Source organism: Nomascus leucogenys, chromosome 12, assembly GCF_006542625.1.
Source record: "Nomascus leucogenys isolate Asia chromosome 12, Asia_NLE_v1, whole genome shotgun sequence".
NCBI classification, from domain to species: domain Eukaryota; kingdom Metazoa; phylum Chordata; class Mammalia; order Primates; family Hylobatidae; genus Nomascus; species Nomascus leucogenys.
Genome location: NC_044392.1, coordinates 104,100,758 through 104,115,746, shown reverse-complemented (window position 1 = coordinate 104,115,746; position 14,989 = coordinate 104,100,758). Strand labels below are relative to the sequence as shown.

Sequence of the window (14,989 nt, the reverse complement as noted above, 5' to 3'; positions counted from 1 at the left end):
GTTAAGATTTAATGATGTAGGAAATAGACAATAATTGAGTTTCTGAGGAAGGAAGCAGGAACACAGCATGGTGTCATTATCACAGTATGGTAGAGTGTGGGATTTATGTTGGACTTTCCTGTATTGGAATTCTGTCACCACCAGTATGGCCATAGCTTCCCACCTATTAACGAAGAACACACTACCTATGTCATAGAGATGTTTTTATTCATTGATTCAACAAATCTCAAGTGGTTCCTACTTTGTATTCGATGTTGGTGAATAAAATAAACTCAGTTCTAGGCCTTATGCTCACAGTCTAATGACAAATATAGAAAATATACAAAAAAGGATAAAATTACCAGTAAACAACTGTGATAAGGGATCAGAAGGAAAGAAACAAGTGATAGAGTGTGGTAGGATGTGTCTTTAAGTTGAGCAATAAGGGAATTAAGGGTCTAAAATGATGATGATTAATGAGGAGTAAATAAGCAAAAGTTTCTGTAGCTGTTGAGGATCCTCCCATGCCCATTTGATCCTTGTTATTCCAGTCATGCCATGGGATGGAAGTGCAGGCACTGTCATATTTGCTTGAGAACAGTCTTTCAGCTTGTGTTCAATGCAGCCTGTAAGTACGGAGGAGAGAATGCCCCCAGATGCACCCTTCTATCATTGACAGATAGGAGTATAAGAATAAATAGCCAGCCCTCTTCATCCCTCTGCTGAGTCACCCTGAGGCATATTCCACAGTGTCTGTCAGCATCTGCCCGCAGAATAGAGCCTCAGTTACCCAGATTGGTAATCTGCTTTATTACGTGCCAATTTCTGGCTTCCTTTCCTTCCCTGTTTTATTTCTTTGCTCTTTTATTGGTATTTCCTGGTATTCCCTCCCAAACAAATTATTTATTCTCAACTCTGTCTCAGGCAGAGTCTGACGCAGGGGAAACCAAACGGAGAAAGATGTAATCTCTAATCACCTAGGATAATATCTAGAATAAAATATGCATTCATTAAATGCTAATTTTCCATTTCCTCACTCTTGTTTCCTTGCCCCCAAGTCAAACATGCATAATAAAAATGTTTTAGAAAGTCATCTCTAGATTATAGTCTTGGAGGTAGGTAAAGTTAGAGTCATAGAGACTCGTGAGGAAGCAGACTCTTGCTTTAGAACTAATGAAGTGCAATAAAGACCCAGACAGACCAAGGTGAGATGCAGATTTCATTTAGTTATAATGGTCAGTTTATGACTCCTCTGTATCCTTCACTGCACATTATATACTCTGCTGGACCACATGGTTCTAAGGGGTGGTATAAGAGAGTACTTGTTTTGCAAAGAAACCCTTGGGTATCCTTTATATACACTATTAGGCTAACAAAAGCAGGCTGAGAGATCAGTCATGTTCAGTAAAATTGGTCAGAGCTTCATCAGTCCTCCTGCCGTATCTGGCATTCTTAGAAGTACCAAGTGGAAATGTAGAAGGGCCTCTCATGTCCATCAGCGCCCTTAAAGCCACAAGATATACATATGACACATAAAACCTAAGTAAAAACAATGTGTTTGCTATATATATATAAGTGAATTTTCAAGTCAAGTATTTCTGTCTCCTCTTCCAATTCATTTCCCACCTTCAAGCTATCCTTCAACAGTCCCTATTGGCTGTGGTAAAATTTAAAAATTAGTTTCCTACCAGAGTCCACAAGGACTGATCTCCCCGGTCTATTTCTGAACCCCCCTCCTTCGTGCTTATTAGGCTTAGGCATACTGACCATCATTAAGTTCCTCAAAATATGCCACATACCTTAGTGCCTTTTTGAATGTTGTTTCTTCTCCTAGAATTTTCTTCCTTTAGGTGTTCACTAAAATGTTACCACCTCATTGAGGTCTTTATCTGAGAAGGTATGTCAGTTAGTTATTACTGTAATAGTGTGTATATCAATAACCAAATTTCTGTGGCATGCAATTCTGAACATCTGTTTAGGCCAAATGTGTGAGCATTGGTTGGGGGCCTGATGGTCAGGATAGACTCAGTGGCTGTGCTGATCTCATATAGGCATGTTCATGTCCTGAGGTCAGCTGATCTAAGGAGTCCCAGTTGGTACAACTCGGCTCCATATGTGGCTCATATTCCTCCTAGGACCAGTGGGCTAACCTGGACAGGTTTCTTTTATAGCCTTTATGTGTGGCAGAAATGGAACAATGTGAGCAGAAACACACAAGACCTTTTAAGGGATAAATTGAGAACTGGTCCACCATTACTTCCACCTATTTTATTGACTAAAGCAAGTCACAAAGCCAAACCCATCCAACATCACTGGTATATTCCTTCTATGAAAATAAGGGGGGAGATTAAATATTTCTGAAATATTATCCGATCTACTACAAAAAGTCTCCCCTGTTACTTCAGTTCAGAGCACTCAGATTGTTCCTTGAAAGCAATTGTATTTTCTGTAACTATTTGGTTAGTGTCTGTCTTGCTCATGAAACTTTGTATTAGACAGGAAAGAATAGACTCTGCAGTGATAAGAAATTAAACTCCAAAATTAAACTCCAAAATAACATAGTAAAGTTTATTTCTCCTTCATGTCACCGTTCAATGCAGATTGAGAGGCTCTCGTTTGTAGCTATGCCAACTGGGTATTTGCAGCTTACCAGGGAAAGAGAGGATAAAAAGATCACAAGATTATATTTTTCCAGGGTCAGGCCTAGAAATATTTTTTATTAGGTTCACCCATCATTGACCAAACTTTCAGTCACATGGCCACAGTCTAGCTGTAGTAGGAGATGGGGGCAGAAAGAATCAATCTTCTTATGTGCTAGGGGAGAAAAATTGGTGTGGTGAACACGGCTTTGTTTTTGTCAAGACTACGGGGTCTTTGATGACAAGAGTCTTCTCTAGCTCCATAGTGCCTGGCAAATGAAGCTCTTAATTTGTTCGAGGAATGAATGAATGCTATCTGACTCGAAAGTCAGGTTTTACATCTATGAAAAGAGAATAAAGATACATGCCTAACAAACAGAATCATTACCAAGGTTTAAGAAATACTCCGTATGATAGAGAGTTGTGTTATAGGAAAGACGGACTCTCTGGGCCCTCTTTTAGTTTATGACTTCACTTCTGTTTCAAAAATGCATAAGAAATATTGAGTATGAGTTATAGTTTGTGATAATAATGAAAACTTACTGATTTATGCAACTATGTGTGTGGATATATGAAGAAAGACTTTTTAAGTTTATTTCTTATGATAATGGTAGGGATAATCTAGAAAAAAAGTCAACCGGGCATGTCTTACGCCTGTAATCTTAGCACTTTGGGAGGCCAAGGCAGGTGGATCATGAGGTCAGGAGATCAAGCCCACCCACCCTGGCTAACGCGGTGAAACCCCGTCTTTACTAAAAATACAAAAAAATTAGCCAGGTGTGGTGGTGGTCGCCTGTACTGCCAAGCTACTTGGGAGGCTGAGGCAGGAGAATCACTTGAACCCCAGAGGCGGAGGCTACAGTGAGCCAAGATCACGCCACTGCTCTCCAGCCTGGGCGACAGAGCCAGACTCTGTCTCAAAAAAAAAAAAAAAAAAAAAAGAAAGAAAGAAAGAAAAAGTGTCAAGACAGGGGACCCCAAGCAGAGAAAGGCAGAAACAGTGGCCCAGTTTAGCCCAGAGTCTTCACTACAGCTTCAGGGCTTCCTTCTCTTGCCAGCAGCAACCAGCAAAGCAGTTTTGTACTGTCTATTCCTCCCTGTAGGGGCTTACAGATTTGGAGATGGGTGCATGTTTAAAGGTAGCAATGAAAGCTTTATAGATATCTAGTCTCTGTTGTTTTTATTTTCTGTCTTTTTCTTACTGGGCTTAAGGCAAAACCGTGTGCATGAAAGAAACTTGAAGAATCTTGGTTTTGTTTCCTGGAATTTAATTAAAATGTAGTAAAGTGGATAAAATGCTTGGAATATCTAAGGCAGTGACCCATCAGTCTATGAACCCATAGATTGTACTGAGTGCCCCTCTCCTGGATTCCTATGATACAATGTGTACACATCCAAAATAGCGCTTCTCAGATTATATTTAAATCTGTTTTAGATCCCTGCCCCTCAAAGATAAGCTCTTCTGCAGAGCTTATTCATGTTGCATCCCAGAGCCCACACTGACTAGATAACCAGAACTTAGTCTCAATTTGGAATTCTCTTTTCCCTTTTAGTTTCCGAAGACATTCATATATAGACTTTAAAGACCTGCTTTTAAATTTAAGTGACTCATAGGGCTTGCTGCAAAAACGTTCTTTCCTCCACTCAGATCTCACAAGTCCAGTGTTGAGTGTATGGCCCTCATGCTTTCTGGAAATTCCTCCAACTCTGATTCTTATAGGTTGAGCACCTGTAAGATGTAACAACAAATCCTAATGAATCTCTGAAGATATTGGTGACCTTCAAAATATAGTAAATTCTCCCTCGCTGAGGATGGCTGTGGTGTAGTTTTTCCTAAAATGATAAACTGAGTGTGGCCGTTTAAAATTTCTGTCAAACCTGTAATTCAATCTAAATATGCTCCTATCATAATTCTTGCTCGGAATCATGCTTATCACATTTCTTTGATGTGCAGTGCCTGTACTTCAACAGCTCCTAGCACATTGTTGGCACTAAATAATCAATGACTGTTAGTGACCATGTCACAAAACACTGGAGAACATTGACCATGAGACTGAGTTAAAGTTCTTAGCCAATTCAATATCTGTTTCAAAGCATCCTTGACATTTCAAATCCCCTGCATTTTTCATTTATTCAGCAATTGAAAACCTAAATCTAAAACTGTGTTATTATCACGAGTGCCCACTGCACCCTCTAGATTCGAAAGGTTAATTTTAATGAACTTTTAAACACTTGCATTAGGCAATTTCATTTAAATATAATTGAAATGTGAAGCTGGGTATTTGTAGTGCTTGGCATTCAAATCTGGCCTATTTACCGTGTCGTCATGGCTCAAGTGCTGGAGCAACACTTGATAAATATTACAGTGTCTAGAGTCATAAACACTGATTATAAGCATAACTGAACAAGGTCTTTGCCCCTGGGAAACCATGATTTAAGTAGGAGCTTATACCCTAAGGACTTTTAACCGTACTTTCCACTTTTGAGTAGCATGTCGGAGGCAGGTCAAACTGGAGTCAAATGCAGCTTGGGCCACAGAAAGATGTAGAACGTTCAGGAAGTATATGCTGGTGAGAATTAGCATGTACCTATTATACACAGTGAGTGGGGGTCTTGTGTCATCATTTACATATAATCAAAGCACTGCATGAGGAGAATGTATTTCAAAAATTTTGACTAAAAATCTAGAAACCAGAAATGCCACTAAAAAGAGTTATGGCCCAAAGCAAGGAGCCTTTCAAAAGGCTTTCAAACAATACTTTCATATATAAGTTATCTCATAAAGTCGTTTAAAATAGACTTGAACCTGGAGGCTCAGTCACTTAGCTAAGTGTACCCCCAACCAATGAGGACAGTGGTAGCACTGAGAAAAAGACACACACACACACGTGCGTGCGCGCAAGTCCTTTAAAATTTAATTTTTTTAAGTATTTTATTTAGAAAAAAAAAAAAAAGAAAGGGTCAGGTGCGGTGGCTCACGCCTGTAATCCCAGCACTTTGGGAGGCCGAGTCGGGCAGATCACCTGAGGTCAGGAGTTTGAGACCAGGCTGGCCAACATGGCGAAACCCTATCTCTGCTAAAAATATAAAAATTAGCCAGGCTTGGTGGTGGGCGCCTGTCTTCCAAGCTATTCGGGAGGCTGACGCAGGGAGAATTGCTTGAACCCAGGAGGCAGAGGTTGCAGTGAGCCGAGATTGCGCCACTGCACTCCAGCCTGGGTGACAGAGTGAGACTCCGTCTCACAAAACAAACAAACCAACCAACAACAAAAACAGAACCATTAGGGCTAGTAGTCTGGTCTCTATTATAACCAAAAGTTAGTTTTATTTTTTCTTTCAGCATTAAAAATGTAATATCACTAGTGACTAAGTGCATCTGGTCTCTTATAAAAGAATAATAAAATACTGTGTTTAAAAGTATGTGTGCCTTGCTGGCTTTATTTCTCTTGTATGAAGGAGTGGGGTGATGATGTCCATATTGCATTAACCATGGAAAGGCCCAGTTTCAGCTATCTGCAAGGGAAAAAAGCAAGTCTATGCATACTTAAAATAATAACTGCTGCCTATGTAACACAAAGATCTGTTGTTCTAAATTTAGACACATATTCCCTCCAGTGTATTGAATGGTGAATCTCCCTGAACGTGGAGGGTCACATTTTGTTTTCAACAAAATGACAAGATTACAGACAACAAGAATATAATAGTTTATTTTTAAGATATCACTTTCATGGATACTGTAATAATATATTTTAGGCATATAATTTTACCTATTGTAATAAAAAATAATAATAACAAATACCCTTCTTCTAAGGAGAGTCTTTGCTCTTAAGAAGAATTTATTTTAAGGCCAGGCATGGTGGTTCGTGCCTGTAATCCCAGCACTTTGGGGGGCCAAAGCAGGAGGCTCACTTGAGCCTAGGAGTTCCAGATCAGCCTGGGAAGCATAATAAGACTTGGTCTCTCAAAAAAAAAAAAAAGTGTGTGTGTGTATATATATATATATATATAATTAGACAGGTGTGGTGGCCTTCACCTGTAACCTCATCTACTCTGGAGGCCGAGGTTGGAGGATCACTTGAGCCTGGGAGGTCAAAGCCACCAGTGAGCCGTGATTGTGCCACTGCACCCCAGCCTGGATGACAAAGTGAGACCCTTCTCAAAAACAAACAAAAGGAGCTTATTTTACTTTTTTTTGTAAACTATGAGATGTTAAGTTTGATGATTACTGCCATTTTACAGAAAAAGAAATTAAATTATCTGATTCCTGTTTTCTAAGTTGTAGGCATGCTATATCAAATGGTATTTAATCAGACTGTTGAATGACCGTTTCCTTAATTTCCAGCTACGTTTATGATCATTTCAGCTAAACCTTAGTTACTTGAATTACACAGAGTTGGAATCTGCATGGCATCTGGTATGAAACTGATCAAAGGGTTTGAATTCTGGGGAATAGAGATAATTGTTTAACATTAATACAGACTTTTGCCCCAAATAAGAATTTCCAGTCACAAAATGTTAATCACCGTAGCTGAATGCTTGTTGTGTATCAGACACCTAAGAGCTGTGCTTAGAAAATCTACCCAGTAATCTTGCTAATTCCTGGGACTCTCTTCTTCTCTCTCTTCTTATTCTGTATCTTATTAATCCCAAAGCTAAACTCATCCAGCACCTTCATAACAAATATTTTGTACAATTTGCAAAAAGAATCATATGCAGAGAGATATATTATATGGAGTGGCCACAGCCTTACACCAATTCACCGTGCTCGCCAGGCCTTCCCTCTTTCCAGAATGAGATTCTCCTTCTGCCACTCCCAGACACACTCAACTCCCCTGAGTTACTCCTTCTACACCAAGAGGACATACTGAGGAATTTTTCCAACAATATCTAGTCTCCCTCTAGGAGGAAATCTCTTACCAACAAAAATTTGTCCAGTTTAATACATAAGCAATATTTATCAAAATTTTTAAAAGTATGAAGTGCTTATACTCTACAATATACCATCCCTGAAATTTGTTAAAATGCAAAGATAAATCATGGAGGAAAGCAGCTTATGAAAAAATTACAGTTTAGTCATTTGATGTGATGAAACATAAATAATTAGAATCTATTGAAAAGTATTACGAGAGGAAATGAGAAATGGCAATTTAGAGGACAGTGAAAGATTACATACAATTGAAAGGAATCAGGAAAGGCTTCCTGGAAGAGGAAGCTCATTATCTGGACTTTGATGACAGTAATGAAACCACAGGCAGAAATCAGTAGAAGGGCAGTCCTAGCGGGAGGAACAACATGAACAAAGATGTAGTGGGGGCCGGGGTGGGGAAGATTCCGCCAGGTGTTTCAGTCTTCCTGGTTCCTGAAGTATATATTGAAAAACTGTTGTGGGTCAAGTCAGGGGCAGAGAATCACTTTTTAACTTGAATACCAAGATTAGGAATCTGATGTTTTGTTTTTTTTTTTATTCTGTGAACAGTGGCAAGACCAGAAGGAGCATTTTTATCACGTTGAAACCATAATTTCTATCTCATTTTAATAATGCATTTATTATCAGAAAATTATGTCTGCCTAAACACACCATTTGCTAAGCTTTATTGATTCTAAGACTATGCATTTTGTGCAAATAAAGAATTGTATCAATTAAACATAATCTTCAGCATTTTATCTGCTATTTATATATTGTCACTGTAGCTTTTATTTTCCAAAATATCCTTTAGAGTTCCAAATTCAAGAAAAGATTTTAGTATCTAAGTCCTACTGTGTAAAATTGGCTTGTTTAAGTAGATCTTTAAGTTTTTGGCCTTTTGATTTCCTTTTTTAAATTTTTAATAGAACCATTGCACTAAGTAATAATGATAATGAATCCTCCCTTTATGACTCTTAAGACATACCAGGCCCTGCCTGATTCTGGACATGAACTAGATACTTCTCTGTCCCACTGATAAATGGAAATTCCCTATACTCCTGACTTATACATTTAATGATTATATAGAAAGTCTCGGGTTTTATAGATACATATATAAAGGCTCTATATTGAGTATTCAAATTAATAAATTTAAAGTACATTTTCTTTTTTATTTCCCATGTCAACCATGGGATAATAAATGCATAGAATGCAAATTGCAACACCAAGTTAATGTGTATATCTCCATCAGTCTCATGCAAGTCACTTTTCTAAAATACACTTAATTACAAATGCATTTGGGGATTTGGGGCTCAATTATTTTAGTTATAATATACTGAATACAGTAAGCCATGACTATATGCACATATAATAACTAACAATGTCAAAGCATTTAGTTTTGTTTTAGTGATCACTGGGAATCCCCAAATCAGTGTTTAAGGTATAATAGCAAGATATAAAATTTTATTGATTCAGAATAATTAGAGGAGAAGGCAACGCTAACCTGTATGAATCTAAATTATAAAATATTTTTTAAATTTTTTTATAAATTCAAGATAAGAAAAAATACATTTTACATTTATTATTTAGTTATTAGAAATAAAATAGGCAAGAAGGAAAAGCACTATACAAAGCATTTTTGCTTATAGGTATCAAAGTGTTGCTTAAGGAAGAATGTTGGACAACAGTATCATCCTTTTATTCCACCCTGGATTTATATACCCACAGCTCTAATGTTTAGTGGTAGTGTTTATGGAATTATTCTTATAGGATATGTAACCTGACAATTAGGGAAGCATCTAATTAAGCTCTTCACATTCCATTCTTGCTTATTATGTTCATTTAGATGCATTTGTCAATTTATAATTGCAGTTAATTGAAATTTTTTAAATTTTCTTTTTTTTTAAAGGAGCCCGCTACATGAAAAAAAATGCAAGTCAAAGTGGTCACAACCTAGAAGTCTGCAGAGACAGGAATAACTAGCAAGTAGATACTATATTATTTTACTATGCTTAAGTATATAGAATTCAGTAGTGTTATGGGAATTTTACTCTATAATTACCAAATAGTCTTGTAATTTTAAATTTATACTTAGCAGTTTTCATGTTAACCTATATCCCATCACAAAAATAATTAGGAATAAACATGGTAACTATGAATCTCAGGAAACTCATTTTCTGTCAGTAATAATGAAATTACTTTCATAAGAAACATGAATTTAAATACTGTATCCTCTCTCAGGTCTTATTTTTAGAGCCCCTAATTCAATACTCACTCCTTCATAAAAAGAGTAAATGAATCTGCCTATGTCTTGTGACATATTTATCCACTATGTAAATGCATTGATTCCTCTCGTAAGCCATTCATAAATATTATTTTATAATAATGCTTCTAAGAAATAAAGTGAAATTATATTCCTTTTTGAAGGTTACATTTCAAAAATTCAAGGTGATATCAAATGAAATCCAGGCACAAAGCGGGAGCTTTGCATTTATCAGTATTTCCTGACATTTTCAAGAAATGAAATAGGAGGTTCAATGATAAAAGCATGCAATGTTTAGATAAATGGATAAAAAATGAACTTAAGAATGTGGGAAGAGTAAATAAGATTATTTGAATAGCAAGAAGAATCTTTGAAAATCTCATTGCTCCATATTAAAGTGGTCAGAGTTGATTCTTTATCCACAAATGTATCTTGAAAATTGTAATAGAATTAGAAAATACTAAAGCTAAAAGGATTTTAGAAAGTATTTACATAAATATTTCGCTGGTATGGAGAAGGGAACTAAGTTTGCACTTAAAAACTGATTTTACATGTATATCTACATATCTACATATATACATACATTTTTTTCAAGATAGAACTTAATACAGCTAGTTCTTAATTTAATAGGACTTATTCAATAGTAATGATTAAAATATACATGCAAACAAAAATGTATACAAAATGATGGCAGTATCCATAATCAAAATTTTGTGCATAAATGTTTTATATTTAAAATTTTATAGTAGTAGATATTTCTATAACCACAGAAAATGTGTAAAATTGTGTTTCAATTGCTTAGCAGTACAGATTCCAAAAAAATTATATAAACCAACAGAAGTTTCTTCCTTTTCAATCTTCTTTGATGGCCTTATGAATGACAGGTCATGAATGATAAATACTTCACAGATAACTCTATCATATATTTATACAATTGGAACCACACATTTTGATAAGAAGAATACTAAGCAATGACTCAATAGAGATGAAAAACATTTTTATAATGAAAATTATTAGTCCTTAGTGTATTTGATTTATAAAATTACACTCTTCATCTTACATTGCCATAAAGTGGCACATGCTTATCCTATGAGGGGGTGGAAAGGCAAGCACCTTCAAAATTCAAAGTTCAGTTGGGCCAACTTCATACTGAAGGAGGGAAAATTGTAAAACTGTGTTTATAGATACCTTGGTAATAGTCAATATTAGCTTTAGGTAAGAAGGAACTCTAGAAGGCCATAATTTAAAAGATATTGGAATATAGGAAGAAAGAAAGGAAGGAAGAAAGAAAGAAAGAAAGAAAGAGAAAGAAGAAGAAAGAAAAAAGAAAGAGGAAAGAAAGAAAGAGGAGGGAGGGAAAGAGGGAGAGAAAGAAAGAAAAAGGGAGAAACAGAGAGAGTAGAAAGAAAAAAGAAAGAAAGGAGAGAGAAAGAAATGAAATAAAGAGAAGAAAGAGAAGAGAGAGAAAAAAAGAAAAAGAAAGAAAGGAAGAAAAAAGAAGGAAAGAAGGAAGGAAGGAAGGAAGGAAGGAAGGAAGGAAGGAAGGAAGGAAGGAAGGAAGGAAACATTTGGTAGCAGTGTGAGACTAGACTGCAGGGAGTTTGGTGCTGGGAAACAGGGAAATCAGTGGCTTGTTGTAAGCCAGGCTCAGGAATGTGGTAGAGATAGAGAAGCGAAGAACTTGATTTGAAAGGAATATCTTCTTTGCCAGACTCCACAGGAACTTCATTTGTGATCTCATTATTTGAGACCTGGAACACTAAAAGAATAACAGTTAACTTCAATAGAGGGTATTAAAACGGTAACTTTAGCTTAGAACGTGACATTTGTGTGTCTCCTGCGTAGCAAAATGGGGGATGATCACAGGGATAGTGAAAACACAGAACTGGCGCTCTAGGATTGGATAAAGCATGGGTTGATCTATTTGAATAGAGATGCTGATAGAAGCTGCCAGAATTTTATCAGGCAAAAAACATGTACTGAGTGAAAAGGAAACATTGCCACCGGTAGAACTTTTAGGATCATCAGTGTTCAGTCCTCAAAATTCTGTTCGAAGAAAGAGGAATTAGCCACAGAAACTGATAGTTAGAAATAAGAGAAAAACTGACTTCTAGTGTCTTTGTTCTGTTAAAAGAAACCAGAGAAGCCAAGAGATTCAAAGAGGGCAACAGTGTTAAATGCTCCTGAAAATTCTAGGAGAACGATTGAGGGAGAAAAGCTTTTGGATATTGCAATTAGTCAGTAATTGGGAACCCCAACAGAGCTAACCCAACTTTTGATGCCAGATGGTTTTTCAAATCCTCTTCAACAGCGTCTTTATCTCTTTCCTATATCAATCCCAATGATTCATTTATGTTTTTCAGACTTATCTATGGGTAGTTTTATTTTTGTAAGTCAGATTTACTTATTCTCAGAATATCATTCAAAATATCCTTGTTATAAACACTTTAAGTCTTCCCACAATTTGAACAGCAAATTCAATTTAAAGTATGTTAGTTAAGGAACTGTTATTCTTGGGTAATCCCATCAATTATGCATGACTTATTCCATCTAATAATCTCAAAAGTAATTTCCCACGCTAGACTGACAAATATTCTATTAGCCTCAGAAATGATAATTTCAGTCAGTACTTGGCACAGACTAAGTACTCATAAGTAATTATTCAATGAATAAATGAATGAATGAATGAATGAATGAATCAGTTCTTTCCTCTCTTTGGATCATTCCCACATTCTTTTTGTTTTTAAGTACTCCTATATCATCTACTTGCAGAAAATACACTCAGAATTATCTAACTATCTTCTAATCCTTAAATAAATAGGACTAAGAAGAAAATGAGATTACATAACACTTTCATGTGCGATTTTCCACCTGATTCTCACTAGCTCTACTTTTACTTTTCTTGACCTAGCATTATAGACTTAATTTTCATAACTGTAATCAGAGCATAATAACCACTAAATCTTTTTAAACTGTTTTTATTTAGAAAGATTACTCTTAAATCTTTGTATTGCATTATTTCTTTTTCTGTCTACAGTAAAAAATGGCTTTATTGTTTTATTTCAGGTGATACAAATAATTCATGCTTATTGTAAAAACCTCAAACAATACAAAAAAGTATGATGAAGAATGTAAAAATCACTTTAAAAACCACTCCAAAGATAACCACAATTAACATTTACATTATTTATGCATTGATCACTTTATCATTATAAAATGTTACTTTTTATCTCTAATAATGCCTTTTGCCTTAAAATCTACTTTCTGTTTTTAGCACAAACAATGCCAACTTACATTTGGTTAATATTTGCATGGCTTTTCTTTGTGCACCCTTTTTTCAACCTTCTGGTTCTTATATTTATGATCTCTTGTAAGCATCTTATAGTAGCCTTTATTTAAAAAACCTGATAATATTGATAATACTAATATGATAGTATTGATATATACTTGAGTTATATAGTCCATTTACATTTATATTTATTAAAATAAACTTGGGTTTGTATCTATCATGTTACTATTTATTTTCTCTTTAACTCACCTACTTATATGTTTTTCTCTCCTTTATTAATTTCTTTTGGATTTTGGAAATAAACAGATACTTCTTGTTATTCCATTTTTAATTTATTGATTTATTAGATATACATTCTTATACTGTTCTTATAGTGGTTACTCTAGAGATTTCACATTCATCCTCAACTTTTACAGTCTAACACGAATAATTACTACTAGCAATTCCCTGATATTGCTAGAATCTTAGAAAATTTTAACTCCATCTTGTGCCATTATTAAGACATTTTTCACAGTTTATTTAAGGATTACTTAGAACATTTCTGTTCGTGTTTATATAGTCAATATCCATTTATATTTACCTGCACATTTACTCTTCCATTGTCATTCATTTCTTTTGCATATCTGTGTTTCCATCTGAAAACATTCTCCTTGTGTCTGAAGGAGTCACTTTAGGATTTCTTTTAGTGCTGGTATCCTGGAAATACATTTTCTATTTTTATTTCTCTGGAAATTCTTTATTGTATCTATGTTTCTAAACCTTATTTTTGCTGGTTATAGAATTTCTTTCAGCACCAAAGATTACATTCCACTGTCTTCTAGCTTTCATCCTCTCCGCTAGGGACAGTCATTCATCTTATTGTTGCTCCTTTGATGCTTATTGGTTTTATTGTTTAAATAATGTTTAAATATTTTTTAATTTTTTTACTTATGATAAAATACTCATAAAAGTTACCGTCTAACCACTTTTAAGTGTACAGTTCAGTGACATTAACTACATTCAGATTGTTTTGCAACCATCACCACCATGCATCTCCAGAACTCTTCAAAATAATCATGGAAATCTTTATACATCAACTAGTACAGACTAATGTATCCTTTCTTTTCTTTTACTCAGAATTCTTTTTATTTGAAAAAACATAGACTTTATTTTTACAGTAGTGTTAGATTAATTGCCAAACTTGAGCAGAAAGTGCAGAGAATTCCCATTCGCCATCTATCCCCACACATTTACAGACTCCCCCGCGATCGACATCCCACACAAGAGTGTTATATTTGTTATAATCGATGAACCTGCATTACCATATAGTTATTACTCAAAGTCTGTAGTTTACATTAGGTTTTACTCCTGGTGTTGTATATTCTGTGGGTTTGGACAAACGTATAATGACTTATATCCACAATTATTGTATAATACGGAATAGTTTCACTGCCCTAAAACTCCTCTGTGCTCCATCCTCCCTAATCTCTGCCAACCACTGATTTTTTTTCTGTCTCCATAATTTTGTCATCTCCAAAATGTCATATAATTGGAATCAAACAGTGTGTAGTTTTTTCATATTGGACTTTTTCACTTAGTAATATGCATTTAGGTTTTCTTCATGTCCTTTCATTGACTGATAGCTCATTTCTCTTTAGCACTGAATAATATGCCATTATATAATATATCACAATTTATTTATTCATTCATAAAGTATTCTCTTTAATGGCTGCATTCGATTTTATATCTGGATAATTTTTATCAAAAATCTCTTAATTAGGGATAATTTACTATTCTGTTTTCAATTTTTTGCCATGTAAAATAATGGTATGTGAGCCAAATTGAATCTATCATTATTTACTTACATTTCTCAAAGGATATATACATCCTTAGGTACAGACTTGTTGAGAAACAGGTACTTTAAGAAAATTACTATT

At 35.2% G+C, this 14,989-nt stretch overlaps 1 protein-coding gene across 3 annotated transcripts in view; it reads left to right on the top strand.

Annotated features, from left to right (window-relative positions):
* LOC115837495 (leucine-rich repeat-containing protein 7-like) overlaps window positions 1-14,989 on the top strand; it is a 315,547-nt gene that overhangs the window by 139,824 nt on the left and 160,734 nt on the right. The window contains exon 3 of one of the 3 annotated variants that reach the window (XM_030823159.1): window positions 9,431-9,507. The exons of the other annotated variants lie outside the window; for them this stretch is intronic. Within the exon in view, the coding sequence (XP_030679019.1) occupies window position 9,507 (1 nt within the window). The 5' untranslated portion in view covers window positions 9,431-9,506. The remainder of the gene's footprint in view (window positions 1-9,430; window positions 9,508-14,989) is intronic. 3 annotated transcript variants of the gene reach the window in all.